The 27,839-nt window shown below is 45.7% G+C and overlaps 1 protein-coding gene across 4 annotated transcripts in view; it reads right to left on the reverse strand.

The window, feature by feature from the left end:
* The window catches only part of EDARADD (EDAR associated via death domain), a 492,613-nt gene that overhangs the window by 384,843 nt on the left and 79,931 nt on the right, over window positions 1-27,839 (reverse strand). For all 4 annotated transcript variants that reach the window (XM_085611937.1, XM_085611939.1, XM_085611936.1 and 1 more), the window contains exon 2: window positions 7,700-7,758. In XM_085611937.1, the coding sequence (XP_085468063.1) occupies window positions 7,700-7,758 (59 nt within the window). The remainder of the gene's footprint in view (window positions 1-7,699; window positions 7,759-27,839) is intronic.

The raw sequence follows: 27,839 nt of genomic DNA on the forward strand, positions 1-27,839 counted from the left end.
TTGTATCGAGGATTAAGTTGAGGGGGTTAATGTAGCGAAAGAGTCTGGTAATTACATTAGTTTCAGTGTTCATAATATCTGGTACATAAATACAACCGTCACATAACGAGTTACTTGATCTGGGAAGGCTAAAATCATCAGAGGTACTCAGCAATGAATTGTATCTCAAAGTCTGTTATGAAGCTCTGTGGTTATACAGAATAAGCAGCTACCTATGTTATATGGCATCTCTTTATTACTGTAATAACTTCCCTTTCACAATTGCTTTATTAACCTTCCTGCTTTCTCATTTTTTTTTGAAAATGCACCAAATGCAACAAAATGAAATTGAGAACCCCCCTGAACCCCACGTGAGTTGTTGTGGCTCATTCGCTACGCTCGCTCGCTGCGGTACAGTATGACAATAATTTTACGCCACACCACTTTCAAATGTCACCAGCCACCACTGCCCATGTATTAGTCAGACACATCACTCACTTCTATAGTCAGTCATGCACCTAGTAAATCATCCATTCAGTCACCATACACCCACTCATTCTTCAATACACCATGGCATGTATATATATATATATATATATATATATATATATATATATATATATATATATATATATATATATATGAGCCGGAGGGACTCCCGCATCTTGGGATTGGACAAACCAGTGGCAAAAGCAAATTCAAAAAGAAATCGAGGTTTATCCCGAAAATGCCCTTTGATGCAATTGACTGCTTTCACGACTCTATGATCAAGGATTTGAACATGCTACGCTTGCAAGACAAACCACAACAACATACTAATAAACGCCTTTTTAATCTGTCGAAAGCCCAATGGACAGCAGTTAAGACCCTTAGAGAAGACACTGGTATTGTTATTAAGCAATCCGACAAGGGCGGTAATGTTGTCGTTATGTCCAAGGATTTCTACTGAGGCGAAGCCCTACGCCTTTTGGGTGACTCTTCAAGCTATTTAAAAATCCAAAGGGAGAGATATAACACCAGTGTGTTAGCACTCTACAATCTGCTGGATAAATGGAGGAACAGTGGCATCCTGGAGGAAGATGAATTTCAGTTCCTCAAAGTGGATAGTCTGTTTGGTGGGCAGCTGTACCTGCAGACCCAAGGTACCGCGATGGGCACGTGCTTCGCCCCCAGCTACGCAAACTTGTTCGTGGGCTGGTGGGAGAAGCACGTGGCCTGGTCGGAGGGCAATGAGGTATGGGTTGACAAAATTGCCCTATGGGCACGCTACATTGATGACTTGTTCATCGTGTGGAAGGGTACTCCTGATGAAGCTACAGAATATATCAACATCCTAAATACTAACTCTTTGAATCTTCATTTCACCAGCTTGATGAACAAGACTGAGGTACCCTTCCTTGACCTCTCAGTATACGTAGCAGATGGGTTAATTTGCACTAAACTCTACCGCAAACCCACCGCAGGAAATTCAGTCTTACACTTTACCAGTCAACATCCACGGTCTCTCATTAACAGCATTCCTTATGGGGAGTTGTTGCGTCTCAAAAGGAATTGCACACTCCCCATAGATTACACCCAGGCAGCAAGTGAATCGCTCAGAAGGTTTAGACAAAGAGGTTACACCGACACCCTCCTGAGCGAAACAGCCCTTAAGGTGCAGTCTATTGAGAGACACTCCCTCCTTGGTATGGAACAACCCGAATTGAACAAAGCAAAAGATGATCCGGGTGGTCCCCGTCTTATTTTGGGCTACTCAACCAAGGCCGGAGTTATAAGAAAGCTAGTAGAAAAGAATTGGAGTATACTACAGACCGATAACATCATTGGTCAAGATACATCTTGTAAACCTGAGGTGACTTATCGTAAAAGCAAGTCATTAAAAGACTTGTTGGTACGCAGCCACTTTTCTGATAAGGTCCCCAAAAACACTCCGTTAGGTTTCTACCCATGTGCTTCTTGCAAGGCCTGTAAAAACAGCAAAAAAGTGAAAGAATACAGTGTTCCAGGCAGAACAGGAACACGCAGTATCAATAAATTTCTCAACTGCAATACCAGTTTTGTTGTTTATTGCCTGGTCTGCCCGTGTGGTCTCCAATACATTGGGAGTACGATCCACCCTGCCAAGAAACGTGTTTTGGAGCACACACGGGCTATCACGAACCATGACACAGCTTACCCTGTAGCCAGGCACTTTGCAGACAAACATGAATCCCGTAGTGATAAACTTAGCTATTTTTGTTTGGACCAGGTCCCCATTACTGAAAGAGGAGGAGACAGAGTAAGGGAGCTACGCCAGTTAGAGGCGCGTTTCATCATTGAATTACAGACTCGCACCCCTGGGGGCCTTAACATGGAGGAAGAATTATGGTCCTTCATTGGCTGAGTTTTCCTTGCATAACTTTCAGTTTCCACACTTCTGTATAGCATTATCATATCATTGAGAAATGCCTGTAAACTGAGTGTTCTCCTCCCGTTACCTGTTTGTTTATCAATTGTGTTTATTGAGTATGCCCATTGGAGGGCTCAATTTTGCGTTCTTAGAATTACCGATGCATTTCTGTACATACTGTACATAAGTGTGAGTGAATGCACCTTTTCTCCTTTTCGTCCTTCTCTTTTCTTAAAATCGAGTTTGTTACAGCACCATCGACAGGACCGGTAGTTAATTAATTTAATTTGTACCGTTAGCATTTGAGCTGTGGCTACGCCCATTGGAGGGCGCAATTGCACATTCTAAGCTTTTGGGAGCAAGATGCCTTCAGCCTCAGACTTAGTTGTCATGTCATTGGTTGGTCACTGGAATATCCTTTTTTGAAAACTTAGCACATGAATTACATATGTTTAATTAATTCGGTAGATTATTATCTGCATGACATTATGCACACATTGATGTGAATTGTGATCCAATGACGTGTCAAGAGGTATAATACATGATTTACATGTTTGCGCGGTCATTCAAGTATGGCCGCTGTGGTTACGATGAATTGTGGTTAACCAACTGTTAAGTCCTATGTCGATGTCACTCGCTAGTCCAATCGACCACTGATTGTATCTGTTATTTAAATGTATGTTTTGAACCTGATAAACTAACACTGACGAAGGGCAGGGTCCCGGAACGCGTGTGTTAGTCTTCACGGAGAAGAACGAATAAAGTTAATTTCTTTGGATTGAGCCCGAGTGCGCCGCACGTTCTTTCTAGAGACGTGGTGTTGGGCATATATATATATATATATATATATATATATATATATATATATATATATATATATATATATTGAACATATTTAAACTTTTTAGAAACACTCAGCCACTGGATGATGTCATGAGTGATGTAATCAGTGATGTCACTGCACTGACCATCTCATGAGTGATGTATTATGTGATGTCATCAGCAGTGCATTGCGGGGGCGCGAGTTATAGTTCGCTGAACTGACTATAACGGCTGAATTTCTCTGGTTGTGTACAAGTGAAATGTCCAACTAACTATAACGTCCCTGAAACCTGTGGTTTTTTTTTCGGTGAATTTCTAAGGGTTTTTAAATGCTAATTTCTAACTATAACGTCCCTGAAACCTATGATTTTTTCAGTGAATTTCAAAGGTTATTAAAAATGCTAATCTAACTATAACGTCCCTGAAACCTATGGTTTTTTCAGTGAATATACACACACACATACAGATCATAGTTATAGTTGACTGTGTACTATACAGATTCCATAAACTTAAAATAACATTGTAACTGTACGGCAAACAGCGGTGCATGAAGGGTGGGGTCATAAAGCATAAACTTACCCTATTTGATTTTGTGCTCAATCTTTTTGTATGATTGGTAATATTAATGTGTGAAAAAACTAGTCCAACTGGGCAGTTAAGATAACACAAAATACTGAATGATTTTTGGGAGCAGGTGTATGGGTTTTGAAGAACGTTTTCTCACTTAAATATTTGTATTCTTAGTATGCCGATTTGCCCATAGCAAAATGAAAGTTACATTGTAAGTTCTCCTCTAAATGTTGATAAACGTTTTGTGAATACACATGCTCATTTAGACTAGAATAAAGAGGCTTGTACCCTACGGTTTAATTCATGGAATCAATAAAGCTATAATATAACAAGCATTGGCATAGCCAATAGATCTCACCTTTTGGACCTTATAAGTGTTTAGACAGAGCTATTGGCTTTGCCAATGTCTTTAAGCTATGCTGTAGAGCATTGTGGCTGCTGTGCAGTATGTTGACAAGTAATAATAAAAAAGTGCTATAAGCGTTTGTTACCTTATATATAACCAATTATGTACAATTGAATGATCCTATTAAAAAATAATTAACATAAAAAATTGCTTCTTGTTTTTTTGACCTTGCAAGGTTGGCAACTTCTTCCTGACTGTTCTAATGCTTGTTTTTAATAGCTGTTTTTGTTATGGGGTGAGGACATAAAAAACGGGAGGGCGGAGGTTGGGAAATAGTACCAGAATTACAACACGAGCAGCGGACGGTCACTGGGGGAGAATCAGCAGATGCCAGATTCTGAGGGCGGACTGGGTGGTGCTGAGTGATGCTGAGGTGGTGGTGTACTGGTGCTGAAGTGATGTTCAGGTGATGCTGAGTGATACTGAGGTGGTTCGGAGTGATGCCGACGTGGTGCTGAGTCATGCTGTGGCACTGAGGTGGTGGTATTGCACTGGTGCTCAGGTGGTGATGACTGATGCTGAGTTGGTGCTGTGCTGAGGTGATGCTGCATTGATGCTGAGATGGGTCTGTGCCGATGCTGAAGTGGTGCTGTGTTGGTGCTGAATTGCTGCTGATGTGGGACTGTGCTGGTGCTGAGTTGGGCCTGCGCTGGTGGTGCACTGATGTGGAGGTGGTGCTGTGCTGATGCTGAGATGGTAGTGGGCCTGATGTTGAGGTTGTGCTGTGCTGGTGCTGAGGTGGTGATGCGCTGGTGCTGAGCTGCTGATGCTGAGATGGTTGATTTCAGTGTGCATGTGAGTGACATTTCAGTGCGAGTTAGATACCCTGTGAGTGACGCTATCATGGACAAAACCAAGCAATAACAACCATGCAAAGAAATGAATATTATAAATTACCCGCTTTGAGATATGAAAAGCTCAAAAAAAAACCTGAAACTGCTGTGAAACCCCTGATACGGAATGTCACTAACCACAGCAGGTAACCTTAGGACAGAGCAGTTCTCGAAGAATCAAATGACGGTTCATATTGTGCAAAGATTATCATAACCACATTTGACAAGTCTGTAAGCGGTTTTCAAGTATACAATGTTTTATAGATGTTTTATCGATACATACGCCTCTGTATGCAATATCACAGTGCGATATCAGGCCAAGCTTGAATTAGAAAGGATTACATATGCAAGCTGCACCTTATGGCCGAGGTATCTTAAACTACTCTATAACTTATTGTGACCTAAACATTTCACATCCATGTTAGTTCTCCACAAAGTGCCCCTGGAAAATTATTTGTATACATACCAGAAGACTCTGTGTTCTTTCACACCATTATGAAGTCAAATGTTGTTTATTTTACAAACTACCTTAATTTAAATCATTAGTGAGTTGAAACGCATTTGTGTTTGTTGCATTAGAGGAGATGATGAGGTGATTTTAGAAACGTTGCTCTTGCCGGTGCCATTAAATTAAACCAAGACTTCAATGAAATATATTGGTGCATTCGGTGAGCGCTAGTTTATATTTAAAATATTTGATTATAATAGATTTTACAAGACAATAACGTGACTTGGAAGTGAATCGCTCCCCCCTGCTGACATGAAGTGATAAAAAAAAACACCCTTAGTGAAATGAGTATTTGATCTACATCATACCCTCACCCCATTCCGGTAATTGCACTGACACCAGTAAAGGAAGCAAAAACCAAGCCATAAAAGACATGAAATGATGGCATGTGGACCTGACCTACTGACTGTGAAATATATTGCTTTTAGCTCGAGCAAGTTTTCTCTGGTGCTGAATATCGCACAGATCTGTAGGAGTCCACACTTACGTGTGACTCTGTTACTTTTAACTGAAATACCCAGCTAGGAGCACATGCAGCACCCACAGAAAGTCAAGGCGGGGGGGCTGCTATCCACATAGAGTGCCATGGGAGAAGCTTCTAGGGCAGGGCCGGTCATTCACAGAGGCATCCATGTACTTTTTGGTTGCTGTGGCTCTGAAGAAATTGAGCGAGGTTGATTGCACGTCCCGGGTGCAGCTAGTGTGGAAAGCCTTCAAAGCTGGTAAGGGGCTCACTCTGGCATGATCTTATTGTCCGAGCGGCCCGGTGGACTTATATGTGATCATTCCAGGGCCAAGCAGCACAACACCAGTCTTTCAGGGCTGTGCAAAGTCACCTCTCCTCGACCCCAGGCCCAGCTCTCTGACACACTGCCTGGGGCACCTGACAGTAGCAGAGACCTAGTCCTGCCTATATTAACCTTGTTTAGTAAGCGTGATAATAAATATCAATGCATTATGCAGTGAAGCGACAACAAGCCTCAAAATGCGTCACACTATGCCCCTTAATGTGTGGTGCTTGGCTGGGCTGGCTACATGTGGAAAAAGCCAACTTTGGCTTGCAGAATTTTACAACCAACAGCACACGATTGAAACCATGACATATCACACGCTCTACATGGTGCTTCAGGGACAATAGAGAATAACTTGTTACAATAACCAAGCTGCATGCATCACTTCTTTACTTACCGTGCGCTCCTCAGACATTGTGACTTACACCTGAAAAAGCCACTCTCTGTAAAAGCCATTTAAGAAAATGAAGAGTGGGAGAGCGAACTGACCCTCGAAACATGTCCTCTCCCTGCTGTTTGTTTTATGTTCGCAGTGGGAGCGGTGGGGTGAAGGGAGATCTGCTGGAGGGGCATGGATACCAGAAGGACTTGCATGACCAGTCGCTGAGGGAGCGTGGCTGCTCTGGAAAACAAGCGACTGGGCCGAGCAACGGAGTGAGGGGGAAAAGCGGCGTGACATCCAAAAGAAAAGATTTAAGCGCTGTTTAAATAAGAATCGGTTTGAAAGCATGCGCTGTGTAAATAAATGTAAAGTTAGGCATGGCCGCCATTCTAAAACAAGTACGGAGACTGTGAGGCAGAATAATGTTGATCAAATAAAAGGCGTGCAGCCTCCAAAATAGAAAAGTTGAAAAAGAAAAAAACAGAGCGCGGTGTTCCTGAAGTGGACGCCGCGAAAATATAAATAAATAAAAAAGTGAGCACGGTGTCTCTAGCGGGCGCCGTGCTCAGTAAAGAAATAAATCAAAGAAAAAGCATACAATTTAAAGGGTCTAGCGCTGCAGCATCGTGCTTCGTAGACAAATGAGAAAAAGAAAGTGCCTACCAACTAATTTGAAGGAAAGAGTCTAACCCCGCAAGTAAAAGATCCAATCCTAGTAGGCGGGGCAACAGCAGACAGTGTGGCAACCAGGAGGGATTAAAATGCCTCCAGTGCAATCATTACACTCTGTTTTGCATAATCAACACACAAATGACGCGTACAAATGAAAATTGCAGGCGGAGCAGAGACATGACTTCTGGAACCATATTGATTCCAAGAAGCCCTCGCATGGTGAGAGCAGCACATGCGCTCTGCTAACGCCAGGAGAGACCCAAAAATCATAATTAATGTATAGGTTAAATTGAATATTTTTTAAACTATCAATTTTGTAAAAAAAATAAACAAAACATTCTCCATACCATTTGTGAAGATAAACTGCTGGGGTCCATGTCTTCAACAGGTTCGTTTTCAGCATGATCTGTCAAATGCAAATACATTCATGTTTTTTAATTTTTTCAATTTGTGAATCATTTTATTCGGTTTTACATACAACACCAGCAAAGCGCATTTCTGAAACATTTTATAAGGAAGTAATATTTATAAATTACTGGCCTTATTATCCAATTACGTTCAACACAGTAAATACAACATGGTTGGTCAATGTCAACTTGTTAGAACCCACCGATAAATCGCCACTATACAGCAGACACTGCTAACTTTTGCAGAGTAAGTAACTCACTGAGCAGTAGGTGGACACCAGCATTGCCGCATGGGGGTGGCAGAATAAATAAAACAAGATCTAAGGGAATACGAACATGAGACATCACAGTGCGTTGACCTGTTCAATCATTTTATTATACATAACTAAGGCGGCAACTAATCATTTTCACTCTGTAGTGCCAGTGACATTATATCCCACATATTCACACCTGAAGGGTTCTTAGACACTGTTTGATTAGTCACCTAGAAATTCTGGGGCATGTGTACAAGCCCGTATCGTCACTTTTACCGACTTTGTGGTTGTAATAAGTTTGCATGGTCTGGGCGTGCCAATAAACGGAGGCGTGGTCGCACGAGACCCCTCGCCATCCGACTATCACACTGTGTGGATGTGAAGTTTATTAGCAGCACTATCCAAACACCTGCGTTGCCCAGGCCCCAAGCGCCCCGCAGTGCACAACATCACACTGGGCACGAGTGCCGAGCCGGATCCTTGCTCCTGCACAATCACTGCGGCACCAGCAGCGTGCCCTCAACATCGCGCACACAGCCTGAGCACTGAGGAAGATCAGGCATTGCCGCCTGCATTTGCTGGCCTACGCCGACTTTGGAATCTGCAGGGGAGGAACCCACGCGACTGTCGATGTGCACAGACGATTAGCTGCAGCCGATAAGAGCACGACCCCCGCTGTGGCTGGAGGCCTGTATCTGCATGCGCATGACACGCAGCCCTGCCCAGAGGAGCAGTTTGAGGCCCCACCACGCTGTACTTCACATGCAAGACTGGCACTGGGTCCTTCACCCCCTACACCCCAAGAGCGAGGAGGCAGCACATATCTTGTGTCTGGAGGCAACCAGCAGACAAGATACACCCCTAAAGGAGACTTTTGATCCTCACGTTTGGCCACACGAGCCCACCTGGGACAAAGGAACATACCTGCGCCACCAGTCAGCACCTACAACGCCAAACAGGCCACTACTACTAGACAAGAGTGACATCCCAGGAGGATAAAATGTGAGACCCTGAGCCAAATGCTGACCAACAACCTGTCCACGTGATCACACAGCACGCTCCAACGGTCATTAATGCTCCATTATGCGGAAGAAGAGGAGTACCTCCTGTTCAAACACCTCCTGAAAACCGGCGCACCCATAGACTACAACACCACCGTAGTGGAGCTCAGCGCACACTTTGACCCACAGCTGAACCCTAACTTCCAGAGGTTCAAGCTGCGTCAAGCCCGGCAGAGGGAAGCGGAATTGATCAATGCATTCTACACACGACTGAGAGAGTTGGCCGGCACCTATGTCATGGACGACCAAGCCACTGAAGAAATTTGCACCTAAATAATCTAGGGCGTCCGCAGCAGAACACTGCTTGGACTGATACTGAGGCAGCCGAACATACCCCTAAACGACATACTGGTCCTGGCCAGGACACCCAACCTCTCGGCAGCCATATCCAATGAGATGGCCCTAGCCCTGACACAGCCGATAGAGAAACACGCAACTGTCAAGACAGAGAAGGTGGACGCCGTGAGGATGCGACACAAAGGAAGCAGGCCACAAGGCCATCTACCCCTAACCCCGAAGGGCCAATGTGGGTACTGCAGACACGAAGAACACCCAGCCCACGCATGCCCCGCCCAAGGTCAAACATGCTCCAACTGCAGTATTCCAAATAATTTTGCTTCTGTCTGTCGGAAAAAAGCCAACTCAAGGATAACAAATGGGGGGAAGCCAATGCGATAGCTAGAGCGCCAACTATCGAGCACCTAATTGGCAACTTCGAGCAGTGCCAAACGAACCGTACAGGCAACATACCGAGTGGAAGACACGTCAACCGAAGACATTGAAGCCAAGACTTACCTGGTCTCCTTCACCAAAGAATTGAAAAGACGGAGAAGACCACAGCCCACGTGCACCGTAAAGATAGCTGGATCGGAGGTAAAGGTGGTTATTGACACGGGGGCCTCCATGAATGTCATGGGGGTACAGCAATACCATAAACTACGACCCAAGCCTGAGCGGACACCATCCAGGATGAAGATCTTTGCGTATGGGAGTGACTCACCCCTGCCGCTAGATGACCATACCAATCCAGTCGGAAGATAATGAAATCATCACTGTTGTCGATGTCATCGATCAAGAGGACGATACACTGATCAGCAGCCACGCAGCCGAGGACCTAGGGCTTGTGACGTTTGCAAGGAGTGTACAAGCATACCAGACGGAAAGGCTGCTGGACCAGTTTGCGGACCTTTTCAAAGGCCTAGGATGCATCAAGAGAGCCCCAGTAAAGCTCCACATTGACCAAGCAATCACCCCAATGGCTTTACGCCACAGAGGAATCCCGTTCCATCTATGACCGCTCATTGAGCAAGAGCTCCAAAAGGTTGAAGACCAAGGGGCATCGAGAAGGTATCAGGACCGACCCCGTGGGCGTCACCCATAGTCATAGCAGAGACGCTATGGCTGCCTGGAAAAATGCGATTATGTATCGACATGCGCCTTCCCAACAGGGCAATCCGGTGTGAATGCCACATCAAGCCAACAATGGACGACATAGTAGCCGACGTTAATGGGTCCCAGTGGTTTTCAAAATTGGACTTCAATGCTGGATACCACCAATTTGTCCTGGATAAGGGGAGCAGATATATCACTACTTTCTGCACCCACCTGGGGCTGCGATGATACAAGCGCCTCAACTTTTGAATATCCTCAGCAGCAGAAGTGTTCCAGGATGCACTGAGGGAAATCCTGACGGGTCTACCCGGGGTGTAGAGTGTAAATGACGATATCCTCATCCACTCAGCCACCGCAGATGAGCACTACCAACACCTGAGGGCCACGCTGAAACAACTCCAGGAGCATGGTGTCACCCAGCAAAGGGAAAAAGGTCTCTTTTTCCAGAGGGAGATAGAGTCAGGAGGGAATACAGGTGGACCCGTGAAAGTTCCAAGCCATAAAGGATGCACCACTCCTTTCAAGAGTGTTGGAGATCCGAAGTTTCCTTGGGATTGCCGATTCATCCCAGATCTGGCCACCATAGCAGAACCTCTCTGGAACTTCAATCGCGCTGAAGCCACGTGGTAGTGGGAACATCAAGAAGAAGCGGCGTTCTAGAAGGTCAAGAGTGTCCTCCTTGATTACACCACGTTGGTATACTTTGACCCCGCCAAACGCACGGAGCTCATTGTGGATGCAAGCCCGGTAGGCCTCGGAGCATTGCTCACCCAAGAGCAGGGGCTGGGAAGGTGGGACGCGTTAGCCTATACCAGCAGGTCCCTCTCGCCCACGGAAAAGCGCTATGCACAGATTGAGCGGGAAGCCCTGGCCATCTGATGGGCGTGCCGGCACTTCCACCTGTATGTCTGCGGCCAACCGTTCAAGGTCATCACAGACCACCAGCCGTTGGTGCACCTGTTCAAGGGGTCGGTGCCTCACCCCCGAGGATCAAACGGTGGGCCATCAGATTCCTGCAGTATGAGATGGAGGTAGTGTACAGTATAAACAAAAAAGCACCAACAACAGCTGACCATAGCTTCAGCACATCAAATCCCCAGTTTTCATAGATAGTAAGTGTCCTGTGCAGCCACTTCCAGAGCTTGCCGCAGTTAAGCTCTGCTGGAAACCAGAAGTGTATTCTTTATACAAAAAGGAAGGTGCACCAAGAAGTCAACCAAGAGTCAATGTCCTCCAAATGTATCCAAATAATGTCCTTTTATTAATCTTGATAGTAAAATACGACAATCAGCCAACGCGTTTAGTTCAACTTCATCAGGGCTCATGTAACGATACGTGGTACAAAGTGTCCGCACTCAGAATACAATTATATTCAGAAATGGAGTAATTAGAAAAACCCCGTAGTCCTTAGGTAGGAAGACGGGCAATAGAATATCCACGTTCTGACATGCGGTGCGTTTGAAATATCAAATTGTAAATGATCCAGAAATTCCTGACAAGTATACAACAAAATCTATTACACAAGGGGTTATTCCCAGCAAGTATGTTCCACCGTAAAATGGCACTGTAACAGCCAGTATCCTAGATACGATACATGCGCCGTCTTTACCAGAGCTCCCGCTATCTCGAAAGTTAGTGTACAGGTCTGGTGCCAAAAACCCAGCCGATTTTTTCTCTCGGCACCCAACCCCAAGGGACGATCAGGAACAGCAGAAGGAAATTGAAGCACTAGAGGCCAATCTGAACATGATCTCGACAATCACAAGTCTAAAAGCATTAACCCTGGCAGAATCATGGTGTCTGTTGAACTAGACCCAGTCCATTAACCCTGGCAGAATCATGGTGGCTTTTGAACTAGACCCAGTCCTCACCAGAGTGCGCTGTGCGGTCCAAGGGGGCAATTGTAATCGGTTCCTACAGACGGCCAATGACTGGTCAGGCCGGATAGAGAGTACCTAACAAAAATGTGGAGGATCAGGCACGAGCTGAGTGTAACTCAAGAGGGACTCCACTGCGATGGTCCTGCATAATCATTAGGGGTGGGCGGAATTTGCGAAATTCACTTTCACAAATTATCGCGAAAATGTAAAAAATCTCCGCAAACACGCGGAAATATCGCGAAGATGCGGAAGTTTTTTTCCCGCCCGTTCGCGGTATTTTCTGCGTGGTCGCGGCTCGCCAACTTACCCATGCGGTTGCTCGTAGGCGCGGCCATCTTGTTTTCACTTGTCTTGCGGTGCATGATCGCGAGAAGAAAGACGTGATCGCGCGACGCATGACGTTACTGCGGGCGCGAACTCTTGCGAGACAGCGCAAATGGCTACCAACAATCCAACATCTCGTGGAGAACGCGACCGGATCGGGAAAACTTGTCGCCGAACGCGGGGATTCAGGTAAGGCGATCGCGCGCACGCGAGAATGTATTATTTTACAGCGTGAGCAAGAAACAAATTATCGCTAAGCTGCGGAATGCAGAAATTTTGACATTTTCGCGCTTTCCGCGGAACGCAAAAATGCCAAATTATCGCAATTTCCGCGAACGGAACAGAATTTTGGCCCAGGCCTAATAATCATCCCCACTACACTACCGCATTAGGTAACCCAGCTGGCCCATGGGGGACCCCAGGGAATGGAAAATATGAAGGCCAGGATGTCGGAGAAGGTCTGGTTCCCAGGGCTCAAAGGCCGAGTGGAAGAGATGGTGAGGAAGTGCCCGGCATGCCAGCTGACCAGTGCGCCAGAACAACCTGCGCCTGTCCAGACGGAGGAACATGGGAAAGCCCCATGGGAGAAAGTAAGCATTGACTTCAGGAGTTTACCTGATGGCCGGGTGACCTTGGTCATGATGTCCAGTTTCTCAAAGTATCCAGTAGTTGAAGTTGTCAGCTCAACAGCATTTGGGAAACGGTATAGGTGGTATGACCCTTAGATTTCATTCTCAGCAAGGGTACTTTTTGAAAAGAAGATAGATATTTTTCAGGGTAAACCCACTTCTCCCTGTGTGTACGTATTAAGGGGCATATTATCAAGAACGTGTGGTAATCATCGCAAAAGTAACTTAACGCAGCCTAGCTCGGGAAATGTACGCCGTGTTTACAAAGTGCCATGCGATAGTCACCAGATAACGCATCAAATGACAATGTTAAAAATATTGCCACCCCGCAAAAATGTGAAACACGAATACAAAAAAGCTGCGATGAGGCCAAGTGTGATACAAAAGGCTGCAAAAACCAGCCACAGGCCTGCAAATCGCACACGTCTGGCGGGAAAATGCATAAAAGAAAGAAAAAAAACCACCAAAACCAATTCAAACTGCGTAGCACCATGGATGCACCTGGACCCAGTGCAGAGGACAAGCCGAACTCCACAAGACCAGCATGGAACCCTGTGTTCGGGGAAGGGCAAGGAGAAGAGGAAGAGGAAGACGGGGTTCAGTCCGCAGGAAGACCGGATCATTGTCATGCAGGTGATAGAGCACCATCAAGGACTGTTCAGCACCTCCACTGCGGCACTGGCAACCCAAATGGAAATATGGCAGTCCATCGTCACTAAAGTCAATGCACTCAGGAGTGCCGAGGAGGTCAATGGAGGAGGTCAAGAGGCGCTGGCATGATGTGAAAAGGCAGAACAAACAGAAACTCGCCGCCAACAGGAAGGCAACAACGGCGACGGGAGGTGGGAGTCCAGCGACATAGGAGGCGCTGGATGAGCTGCAGGAAATGGTGGCCACAGTAAGCAGTGTGGAGATGGTGGCAGGATTTGGGGGCCTGGACACAGCTCGATACGACCTGACCCAACAGCAACAGGGTGAGTAATGACCAGGGACTGAGGGGACAGGGGAGATGGGCACAATGGCACACATGCAGAATTATGTGTGGCACACTGCACACTCACAATGGTTGTGAAACATGTCCCTTATAGCCTTGCCACACTGCAGAACACATAGAAACACCAAGTAGGCCCTCGTCCACAATGTGCACAAAGTGGCCCACCTCCCTATCACCAATATCACAACCTAACGATGCACATGTGCTGAATCAAGCAAAGCAGCGGCTCTGTGAGCCCACACTGACCATGCAAGTGACACTGCATGCCGGATAGCATGGCAGCAGCCCAAAAACATAACATGGTTCACAAATCGACATGGATGTGGCCCAGTGCAGATCACATCCGTAAAGGAGCAGGTCACACTCTGACATATCCACGTGGACACACAACCCATGCCGTACAATACACGCAGCAGACGAACAATGCGCCAGGCCACAAAATCTGTCAAAGAGCCCATATGACCCAAGTCAATAACAATTCAGCCCCTGAAAAGCACACAATTCAAAGGCACCGTGCCTCAAAGGGAGAAGGGTACACGAAATGAGAGCTGCAGGGGCAACTCCCCCACAATGCAGCACACACACATAGCAATCACAGAACATCAGCAATGACGGCAATGTGGTACAAAGTGCAACACCACAGGACAGAGCTCACAACAGGTTCCGCTCGTGCGTAGTAACTGTCCACTCACATCTGGCATTGCCTGGCACTGTGTGATGATAATGTATGGGTACTTCCACACATCTGTCATGTAGTCGAAAAACACACTGACTGCCATCAAATAGCCAGCTCCACCAAAACAGTCACAATGTTCATTGGCATGCAGTCTGAATGTAAACATCTGCAAATCTTCAACATACATGTCAAACTCTGTTAACCTGCATCTCCCCTTTAAATTGAAGCGGGATAAACAACACCTCCTGCAAAGCACACCACACTTCTCATCATTGATGATGAAGAGGACAACCTGCATATATGTCAAGACATCCTCCAACGGATAATGGACAGCCTCCGTACTCAATCCCCAGGAGCAGGGCAGGCCAGCAGCCTCGAGGTGACCCTACCACCTGCACAGACCACACAGCAGGAAACACACACCACCACGGCTGTCTCCCACGAACCCCCCGGCCAATACATGGAATTCCAACGGCATGTGTTGGGTTGCCAGTTGGAGTTGGCTGATCAGCTGCGGGTGGGTTTCGAGCTTTTGGCAGCCAAACTCAATGCCATCTGTGGGTGTCTGGGTCCCTTCAGGGACCACGTACAGTCCTTATCGAACACCCCCTGTCCGCACCATGCTCCACCACAGCCCTCGGCTGACCTCGCTGGGGCCATAAATCGGATACAAGAACTGTCTGGTCAGACAGGCACCAGCGATGACAGCACAGAGTTGGCACAGATGCGGAGGTCAATGGAGACCATGGAGCAGATGCAGACTGGAAGTATGGCTGCCACGGCTGGACACCAGCGAGTAGTAGCTGGGAACTTCAATGCCCTGCAGTTCATCATCTTGCCATTGCTGCCACAGAGCCTGTCCCAGATGACTGCAGCGGGAACATCGACCACATAGCTCTGACGTCTGATGTGTCAGTGGCACACAGTGATGCAGCCCCATTACCTTCGCAGTCTGATGTGTCAGTGGCACACAGTGATGCAGCCATTACCCCGCCACACACAGCAGACACAGAACCCGTATCATGGGAGTAAGATGGGGATGATAATACTGTGTGAGGAAGGAGGCAGTAGCATCCATCACCACCATATGGCCTGTCCCTGCCTGGTTCTGACCTATGCATCATGCCCTGGGACAATACCTTCCACTGACCCCAGGACACTCTGCCACATTCACCTCGGACCCCGACACAGACTGCCATATCTTCACTGCTATACGAGTACACAGCAATCCTGCTGCGAACTGCACTCCCCCTCTTCCAAGTCACTTTTCAATCCCCAAAGGACTCTGGTTGGCCCACCACTGGGCTTCAATGTAATGTGGGCTTGGATGGCCATGTACAGCTCCAGCTCCGTCAAACACCAGAATGTGAATAAAACATTCTAAATCACACATATGTGTCATGAGTATGTTCACTCACGTATGGAAGTATGGCTGGATGTAGGGACAATGATTGCATATGAAGGTACAACCTGGTAACTGACATGTATGCGCATGTTTATCCCTGAGACACATGGCTAATTGGATGACTGTGATGGTGAGTACTAGCTGTGTCCCCATTGCACATCAACAACAATCTCACAACCCTCCAATGTAGACACATGTCCATGTAATGAATAGGGCTGTGTGTAGGAATGACCAAATCGGTAGCAGGCCAGAAGTGGTGTCCTACACATCTGTGTGGACACGTCCTGTTATTATTCCTAACATTGCTCCACATGTTCTGAGTTTGGACATCATACTCACATTGCTGAAGTCACGTAAGTGAACAGGTCGGCCAGCAACTATCCCAAAACAATGTCTGTCTCACAGAGGTGGAGCTTGCAAAAGGGAGGCACCCCTATTGTACATGCGTCAGTCAGTTCCTCATTGTGGCACAGGAGTGGACAATCTAATCAACACTCATCACAGACACCAGTGGAGTTGCATAGACTTTATTGGCATGTGCGTGTCAGTACGGACGAGGCAACGGCCACAACAGGCAGGGACATGCTTAAGACACTTACATGCAGCATGGGGATATGTCGAGGTGCAGAAAAAAGTGAGGCAAAAATGTACAACAATCATCACGGATGGCAACGGTCTCAGCCCCCCTTGCCATGCTGGACGAGTCATGTGTTGTTTGGCATCTGCCCATCGCCACATGTGAGGGGGCACGACTCACTGCCCATGGCATCTGTATAGTGCTCTTCCACCGGAGTGCGCCTACTGTCTGCTCTGCTCACAGTGATCAGGTAAAAGGGTCCGACAGGTTCACATGCCGTCCTACATTGCCATGTGTGTACTCTCCCCCCAGCAGTGTGTCCGAATTGGTAACATTGCCAAACGACGCTGTGTTGCTCTGCCCATGGCCCTTCATCACCTTGCAGAGGTGTGTGTACACATGCGTAGTTCCACGCACATGCATCCAGAGTCCTGACGAAGGCAGTCATGTCCTCTGTTGTGGTGGGATATGTGAGCATTCCCCACGATGCAACAAGGTGTTGGGACCTGTGCTGTGGGTGACAATCCGATGTGGCTGCAGGAACGTAGTTACTCATCCATGAATGCCCGCGCAGCTTCATGTGCAATGTGTTCCAATAGTATGTCGTTGTCGTGTTCAAGGAACACCAGGGTGAGCCAATCCATTAACTAGTCCGGGCAGGTATGCTCAGCCCACGCCGTTTCACCAATCCACAACACAGCCCAATAGGGAAGCACCTCGATGTGGTCACTGCACATGAGGAATTGGGCGATCTCCCATGCACAACTGCCAACACATACGCAGTATGTCAAGGCATCCCATGCACGGCTGTCTCAGAAACACTCCTTTTTATGATCCAACAGGGTGCACACACACAAGTCATAGTCCAATTCATCTACAGTTGTGTTGGATAGGCAGACATCCATGGGACACTCAAATGTGCATGTTCGGCAGTGGAACCAGGGCTGGATGCAGGTGACGTAGGCAAGGCGGAAGCTCAGCCAGTAACTGATCCGCAGCACTGCCAGTGCGCCCAGTTAATGCAGCATGCGTGCACAGTACTGTTACACGTGACGGGGGTTGTGCATGTGCCCGGGATGGCCTGCCATTGCGTTGGTGCAGTTCGTGGAGCCAGCGCTCTTCTGAACTGCGGCAGTTGTGTGAAGGATATGCCACAGCTCTGAGCAATGATTTGAATGTGTGTGCAGCGTTGGGGAGAATGGGTTGCTGTTTCCGTGAGTGTCAAGGGCATCACATGCGGGGGTACCTCAGGCGGGGCTTCTGTGTGTGGGGTGGGGATAAGTTGGATAGTTCATTTGCACAATGCGTGGTGTGGGAGTTGTCCTCATCTGCCATGGCATCTCTCTCAGGGTGTTCCAGCAGTGTTCAGGACCAAGGTCAAAGGTGCAGATGTCCTCCCGCCTTTTGCATTGGAACAAAGGAGCTTTCATCCCTAATGTTTTTCTGACTACTACTTGGATTTTTGGAATGTGATGTGGCTTTGGCGCTGAGATTGAGACAAGGCCTTGGGCTCATGGTGTACAGATGGCGATACACACACACACACAAGTTGGCATGTGGAGCCAGGTGCCCGAGAGGCCTTGCGCTGCTTGTGCAATCTCACTCCGTCTCTCTTCCTCGCTCTCTCCCTCTCTCTCTCCCTCCCTTTCCTTTGTTGGGTGCATGGCACACCTTATTCTCTTGGATTTTGTGTTCTAGGCAGTGTCCTACAGATTGTCCAGTAAGAACCTGCTAGGACTCATCCGAATTGTTGTTTTGGCTTTTATTTGAATGGTATTTTGTGTTGGTGATTGCATTGCTGTATGACTGATTCTACATTTTCTGGCCACACATGTATGTTGATTTTCCCGCTTGTGCGACATCAGGCAAAATATTTTGTTTTGGGATTCGTAGTGTTGGTGTGCAGTTTCTTTGTTCGGGGTTGGGGGGACCCGGGGTGGGGGCCGGAGGGGATTTGTGGGTCTGGTTGTGGTGTCGGTGGGTGTTGTGGCCCTCTTGGGTGTCCGTGCTGCATGGGCAGTTGCTCGGGGGCATCTGTTCTTCATGTGTGGCTAGGGGCTGTGCCCCCTTGTCTGTTGCCGGTTGTGGTCCGATTTTGCACCATGTCAGAGCAGGTGTTATTTCCTGGTGCTAACGCGCCTTATCGCATGTTTTGTGCTGTTATCGCAGATCTGTCTGGTCGTTGAGAATGTTGCGGAGTGATGTTGTTGCTGCTTTTTGCTCGAGAACGCCTACTCTACAACTCATTAGCGATAGTTGCCGGGGTCATCCGTGGCGATGTTTGTTGCGGATGCTAATGCCGGAAAAAAATGCTGCTGTCCGCTGTTTGCACCGGCTTGTGAATGGGGCGGTAGATTTATCACTGCTTTGGCTGCGCTAAAGTGCCGTTAACTCAGAGATAGCTCCTTGAGAATATGGCCCTAAGAGTATTATGATCAATGGGTCCCTTCATCTTTTCTCCACCATTGACTGTTGGTGATTATGGATCACTTTTAAGGCACACACTCTTATTTTTAAGGGCAGTCCCTGCCGTTCAATTGATTTCTCAACCTTGAACGTAAAAACAGCGCGTCTAGAATGAGGGTGCAAGACGTCAGAACATGACGTGAGACGCACGCACCTTGATGCACACGCTAGCGTGAGCGTGTGACGTCGGATGTGCAAGACATGTCCGACGGCTCTAACCCTCTGTAGTTAGATTTACCAGAGATAGGGATTCCTTGGATTTTTCACCATTAATAACCTTTGGTCCCATTTGACGAACCTCCCCAAAACTTTGCAGACTTATTTTTTCTTCTATATTGGTGGATGATGTAAAGCTTTGCAGTGATTGTTCATTGGAGTGTGAAAATGAAAGGTGGGTCCCAAAATGAGTTTTTCCATCAGTGCACTTTCCATGGACTCTTGTATCTTGTGTAGCACGAAAATGGCTGAACGAAATTAAATGAAATTTTGCAGGATTAGAGAAAATGGTGCACAGATGATCCTTGTGGGTACTACAGGTAAGTAGGCTAAGTATTTTGTAAGTTATGAGGCATTTTAACTTAGTGAAATCTGTGTATTTCACAATATTTTGTGGGAGTATCCCAGTACATAGTGATGTCATTATGTGATAGGCTAAGGACTGTCCTTACAAAAGCAGACCAGCCATTTTTTATGTACACTTTGCCTGTGTTCCATGTTTCATCCTTAGATGTAGGTAAGTATTACATTCGATATTTTCCCCTATCTTTTACCACTTTATTAAAGTGGTAATAGGTAGGGAAAATATTTAAAAGTTTCTATCTAAAAAAAAAAATACAGCGTACCATGGTAATGCCTTAGGACAGAGGTCTTCAAACTTTTTTAGGTTGAACCCCCCTAGTTGATTTTTTTAAGATGTTGTGTCCCCCACCACCTGACAAAAATTTCTGGAACATTATACACTACATTTCCATCCGCCATCTGCATATCCCAGGCCATATTCGGCAAATAATGTTAAATAAAGTAAGAGTGTTTAGTAAACTGCAGGTTTGAAAGTGGGTGTAGTAAAATGATAGATGCTTATTACACAGTTCAAAAGACAATTTTCCAAGATAAAATGTGTGCAAATTGTTTTTACTAGAATGATTTCTTTACACATATAACACATACTTTGACATAGATTGATAATAACACCACCAAAATCAATGTTACAGGTGTGCCTGGTTTTAGCCACAGAGACAATCAATCTGTGGATGGATGTTTGCTACTGCCATTGTCGGGTTGTGCTCCACATCCAATCTTGAGCAGTATTTAGTCTTTAATACCACAAGTGCTGAGAACCCAATCTCACATAAATATGACGAGCTGAAAGGAAAGAGAATATTGATAGTAGTTTTTCTCAAAGCTGATTATTTGGCAGATATTTTCAGCCAAAACTCTCCCAATGAGACTTTGCTGAATTGCATCTGCAGGGTGCTGTCACTTTGGAGATCAATCAGTTCTTCCTGCATACGAATCAGGAGATGGCTTGCAACCTCTGCCAGAAATGGTTGAAAGACCAAGTCATTGAAGTGATCCTTGTTCTCAGGAAAATACTTTTATAAACTGTCCCTGAGAGATGTCAGGTGATTTTTTATTATCTCAGCAGTACTTGGAAATTCTTATTCGGTCTCCTCAAGAGCATCTGCTAGACATGGAAATGGATCATCTTCAACTATTTTTCTCCATAATTTCAGATTTTTCTTGAATGCGGTTGTCCTTTTTTTCATGTTAAAAGAAGTGATTTAAGATCCTTGCAGAGACAGATTCAGGGAATTTAATTTCTCGAAAATGTCAGCAAGGTTTGCTGAAAGCACAAGCCAGCGAGGATTGCATAGTTCTACTTTGCAGGGGTCCAAATACAGAAGAAACTGCCAAACTTCATTCCTTAAGTCAAAGATGTGAGTCAGCACTTTCCCCCGGGATGACCACCGCACTTCTGCATGACACAGCAAGCCATCATGCTCAGCTCCCATGTCTGCACATAAAATTCCAAATAGACAAGCTCTTGTGGGATGGATCTTTATGAAATGTACTATTTTTATAGCAGAATTCAGCACATCCTCAAGTTCACTGGCCATATTTTGACCAGCAAGGGCTTTCCGGTGTATCATACAGTGGGTCCACAGTATATGTGGAGCCACTTTCGACATGTTGGCTTTTAGGCCAGCCCTAGCACCACACATGGAAGGAGCACCATCTGTGCAGATTCCAACACAGTTTTCCCATTTTAAGCCATGGATACTCAGAAAGTCATTGATAATGTCAAACAAATCGGATTCTGTTGCTTGCCCCTTGATTGGCTTGCAAAATAAAAAATCTTCAATAATAGTGTTTCATAACAGTATCGAACATATGCAATTAAATGGGCATTCTTTAACACATCAGTTGCTTCATCCAACTGCAAAGCAAACAAAATTGATTTCAACAGGGCTATGAGCTGTCCCTGGATATCTTACGACATGTCAGAAATGTTGTGTCTGAGATGGGTATACTTTTGAACTTCTCTGCTGCTTTTTCACCAAGCATTCTCCTAGCCACGTCAAGCAATGCTGGAAGAATCACCGTTTCTCCGTCTACAAAGGGCCTTTTGTTTTTGTCAATGTGATATGGTACTTGGTATGATGCTTTTATTTCATTTGCTGAAGTATTTGCCACATGTTTCACCGCTTTTTTCTGCTGAGTTCTCACTTGCAACTTCCTGGCAAAAAAATCTCTACTTTTTCCTACCAGAGACCCATATTTCTTTTCAAAGTGAGGCCTTAGTTTGGTTGACTTCAAGCGGTTGTTAGCTACGATCACACCACAAACCACACACTGCGGTCTACTTTTTCCACTAACAACAATGCAGGTGAAACAAAAGTCCAAATAGGAGTCATCATATTTCCTTGTTTTTGCAGCTTTTCCATCTGTTTCTGTTTCAGCCTTTCGATTGAGCCCTCTACCATCTTTTGGCAGCAGGAAATATTCCATGTCAAAAGTGCGTTTAACCTAAGATACAAAATTCCAAAACTTCATGTTAATGAACAGTACATGGCTGCAATTTTACAGCTGCATGAGGTACCGCAAGTTTTTTAATTTGTAGTTTCAAAAAAAAAAATCAAAAATATCTTCCTATATTATAAATAAAATACATTTGGATAAAATAATGATTTTTTGGTATGTGGAGAAAAAGTTATTCCAGCTCATCTAGGCTTTAAGTAGGTGCTCCAAAAATTGCTGCAGTATGCATATGCCGTATGCCACCGATGAGGCTCTGCAAGTTACTTGTTCAAAGGTTAATGAGGGCAAACTTCAGTACTGCCCCTTCACCCATCACTCAATAACAAATGTATACCTTCTTCTTTACTTGCTCGCATGTTCCTGCTTCTTGAATAGGAGTCCTCTACCTAGCGATCAAGTGGCTTTTTTCCTTGCAATGAAGAGAAAATGTTTGAGAAATATTACTTGCATGGTTGCAGTATATTTCGCATGAAACATCATGAATGTTTTCCTGAGATCAGAATCATAGTGATAGGCAAGGGAGCGAATGACGTGAATAGAAGTTACCTGCTGTCTTATCTGAAGGGCAAAAAAATGATTCCATGATCTGCAAGTTATTAGTTTGAAGTCCTAATGCCTGGTAAGATAGTCTGACAGGCTAAAGAGGTTGTACTTAAGTTTCATGGGGCCCTGGCCTTTGCTCGTAGGCCTGTGCCATGTTACAGACGGAAGGCGAGGGCAAAAAAGCACTGGGAAAAAGAACACATTTTACAGCATCAAAAAATGGTTCATACAACGTATGCTGCTGATGGCATCTGGAAAGGGATAGGGAGGACTCCTGGGATACTCCGTACTGCCACACTGCACCTTTTTAAACTCTTGTATTCAAAATATACATCTTTTCTATGCCAATGCTAAAATTCCATTGGTTAAGGCACCACCTTGATATAATTGGGAAAAATGAGTGCCAAACAGTAGCCCAAATGTAGTCTAATATTGCTAATCCCAGGATGGAGGCAAGTAAATGGAAATTTGTTGCTGGACTATCTCATAGAGGTGATCTGTGCAGAATGTCTACTCCTGCTAACTGTTTACTTTCTCTCTGAGTCCTCCAAGGGAGGGTAGTACCCTGAAGCATAGCAAGTTACAAACAAGGGAAATGGCTATTTTGGCAGCTACTTGGGTAGTGCAATACAGCAATTACGAAGGATCAATGGGGCTCTCAGGGTTTTGGCCCCTGGTGCCACTGCACCTGCTGCACCAATAGCAGTACCCCCTCATCTTTCTTCTCTGTGTGATGCTCAGTCACAATCAGGGGGGCAATAGCATGTCACTCCTTCTAGCAAACTGAACTTCACCTTCGGTTTTAAGGTTTTCAAAAAGCGTGCAGTAACAGTGACATTTGGCACAGTTGGAGGCACCGTTATAGCCCATGGATTGGTGTTTTAAGAAATAGCTCCTTCTCAACATTTTCAGGTAGCTTGGAGAGATACTCCCTATATCTTCATGTATTCTATTATTTTTCCAGTTTTGTGCAAACATGACCCGGTGATATTTGAGCAATTTACTCAAACACTAGTTACTTACATTTCACAAGGACACATTTCTTTCATTATTTTATGCACAGGGTGATTAAGTGATTTGCTCAGAATGACAGACTGTTGAGCCAACACCGAGACTGGAACCTGGTTCCCCAGTTGTAAGTCGGCAGCTCTGGTGTATTTTAAGCAAACCTAACAAATACAATTGGTAATGTAACAACCTGGTACTTATTTACATGGGCTTGGTTACCCTTCTCCAACGTGTGAAACTACCTGACAAACTTGTGGTAAATGTGAAAGGGCAGAAGCATCAATCCTAGTACAGCATGCAAATGAGCACAGTGGACGAGCGAAAACTAAAAGAGGGTTGGGTTTGCTAAGTGTGATTACCTTATTAAAAAAAATGAGTTCCAACGATGCATTGTACAGCATAAATTTCGAGAAAACTTACTACATAATGAAAGATAATGGTTTTTAATGGTACATTTTACTGCCAAAGTATTCCTCAGATATAATCCCCAATTTGCCTTTTTCCAAAAAACCTACTACCCCAAAGGCAAGCCCAGGGTACTTTAACACTACCTAAAAGACCTGCTCATTGATAACAGGAACCCCAAAATATGGGTACCAGGGGAGCACAGTGCATAGGAGAGTACATCTGCGAAATCAGGTGATGCAGTTGCCTATGCAGCACCAGCAGTCACAAAAACTGGAAAAAACTGTTCGATATAGCTTTTGGCACTTACAAACTTACATAAGGATTTGAAGAAATAATGTGTTAGGCTTGATTAATATTAACAAACATATTTGCTCAAATGTTTCTAGGGCTTTTGCCATCAACAACAGAGGCTCAGGTTTAAAAGTTTAAACACTTTAATCAGTTCTATATATAATTGCATATGACCCAGCTACTGTTCACTAGAGATTGATGTTCAACTCTCAAAAGTGTTGTTTTCCATGGGGTTATTTAAGAATCTGCAGAGAGTCATGTTGAAGTGAAGGTGCTTAGAATCTGGTAGACGATAAACATTTCTTCGCTAGAAATCATTAACAAACTTTCTAAGCAGCATTATAATGGGATAATTGCTCACCAACCAGTTATGGATCAGAAGACAAAGGTGAAAGTCCATAGAGAGAGCGCTGAATGAACACCTCATTGAGAATTCCTTAGTGTTAGGATAAGGTACTTGCATGAAGCAGTAGGGGTTTAGGACAAAAAAATAGAACTAATAAATACTGAATGATGTTGCCTATTTTACTTTAGAGCAATGTTGTCTGAAAGACTTTGTGGTGATCAAAAGGATCTGAGTCTACCTGCACAGTGAACTGGCAGCGTTGCAGTGCATGTAAGTGTGCACTTTTGTAATTTAGAAAGACAACCACAATGGGGCACGGCATGTCCATGCTTTTTTTGTACCTTTATAGCACGAGAATCAAAATGCATTTGCAATGCAATAGGTCTCCCATTTGCGAGAGTTTAAACTATTGGTATTGTAAATGACAATGCCTTTTCTTTATCTATTTTAAAAACACGACTGAATAAAAGGCATTGTCATTTACAATGCCAATAACGCAAACTCTTGTAAATGCGAGACCCATTGCATTGCAAATGCCTGTGTTTTTTCCACGCATGCTTGTTTATTTTTCTTACTTGGAATATTAAGGGCAGGCATGGACATTCACATTAATGAAGTATGGGCTTCTGGTGATTTATCAAGGCAATGCCTCATCAGGGGCAGTAAACACTATATAAACACAAGGCTTCTGGACAATAATTTGTGAGCTATGCTTATCACCGAAAGGAGTAACTGAACAGATGAAAATATTCACAATCATGTACGCGTGTGCGCTGCGTGTGGGCGTACACAACATGGGGCAGAGAGCAGCTGTTGTAAAAGGTTGAATGATTGTGCAAAGGACAAACAGTGTGCCTACCTCCACTGGCCCCGCCCCTTGCTTGAGCTTTGTCATGGGACATGCCATGCCGATTGCACAATTGTTTTTGACAAATGATAAAGGTTTCCAGAATTATACAAAACCCATGTAAAGTGGCACTCTATTCTTTAGAAAGTTGCTTTGTGTAAGTGAGTAATAACTGTATTAAAAAATATTGAAAATAGTTGATGGTAAGTTTGGTTTTGTTTCTATAATAAAAGTAAATTCCTGGACATGTGATCTAGAAAAAATATGGACTGGTTGTGAAATGCCACTGCAGCTGAAAGACTGTCGGGCTAGGGCAAAGGCAGTCACATGTCAGGCCAGTCCTGAAAGAGTGAAGGGTCGGTGAAGTCAGCCATGTCAGGTCAGTACCTCTGAAATACAGGTGGGCAGCATTGTCAGTCACATATCTGCCCAGCGATTCTGAAAGACTGTTGGGCTCGGGCAGAACCAGTCACAAGTCAGGGTAGTGCCTCTGAAAGGCTGGTGGGTTATAACACACAGGGGTATATTCACAAGAACCTGTGATATCTACCACAAGAGTAGCGTAACACAACTTTCAATATCGCAGCCCATCGCAGGAAAATAACCCTGTGACAACGTAGGATTAACAACAAGACGGTAGCATGCGATAGTCACCAGATAACGCATCAAATGTCCGCATCAAAATCAATGCCACGCTGCAGAAATGCGATACGCGAACGAAATAAAACATGCGATGAGGCCAACCGGGCACAAAAAGTAGCGAAAACCAGCCACAGGCCTGCAAAACCCACGTGTCTGGTGGAACAATGCACTATAAAAACCACAGAAAAAATACACCAAAAACAATCCAAAGTGCGTAGCACCATGGATGCACTCTGACACAGCGCAGGGGCCAACCCGAACCCCACAACCCCCACAGACTACCAGCAAGGAACAACGGGGTCGGGGAAGGCCAAGGTGAAGAGGGAGAGGAAGACGGGGTGCAGACCACAGGAAAACAAGACCAGCGTCACGGAGGTGACAGAACACTACCAGCAACTGACCCACTAGCAGACCACCTGGATTGCAGTCGGAGTGCCCAGGAGGTCAATCCAGGAGGCCAATAGGCGCCGGCATGACGTGACTACCTAAACCAGGCACAAACCCGCTCCCAACAGGGAGGCAGCAACGGTGACAGGAGGAGCTGAAGGAAACCCATGCCACAGTCATCAGTGTGGAGACGGTCCAAGGAGTAGGGAGTACGGACACAGCTCGAGAGGACCTGACACAACATCAACAGGGACTGGGGGGATGGGGGAGTGGGCACAATGGCACACATGCACAACGAGGTGTAGCACACTGCACACCCACAATCACCCAGGTCAATGGGCCCGATCCCCTTGGCACCCTGCAGCACACACACAGCACAAACAGAACACCCACATTGACGACAACGGGCAACAATGCGCATAGCCGACACTGCAGAACAGAGGACACAGAAACATGCCCACTACATCTGACAGAGCCGGAAACTGTGAAATGATGTCATATAGACCAAATCTATACTGTCCCGCAGAAGAATCCAGCACCCCACAAACATTCACAATGTACATTGCCATACAGTCTGCATGCAAACCTGCACAATGCGCCAACAAATATGTCAACGCAAAGTCAATATGCACCTCTCCTTCACATCACAGAGGGGCACACAACACCTTCAGCAGAGCACAGAATACAACACATCAGTGATGCCTGAGAGGACCACCACACCGTCGACACCGACGCCCTACAACAGCACATGGATATCCCACGCAACCCACCACCAGGACCCGGACAGCCAAGCTACTCAGAGGAGAACACCCAGCCTGCAACAGACCACACAGCAGGAGGCACCCACAAGCACAGCTGGCCCACGACACTTCAACCACCCACTCATCGCACCCCAATGCCATGTTCCTGCA

This window comes from Triturus cristatus, chromosome 6 (assembly GCF_964204655.1).
Source record: "Triturus cristatus chromosome 6, aTriCri1.1, whole genome shotgun sequence".
Classification (NCBI taxonomy): Eukaryota; Metazoa; Chordata; class Amphibia; order Caudata; family Salamandridae; genus Triturus; species Triturus cristatus.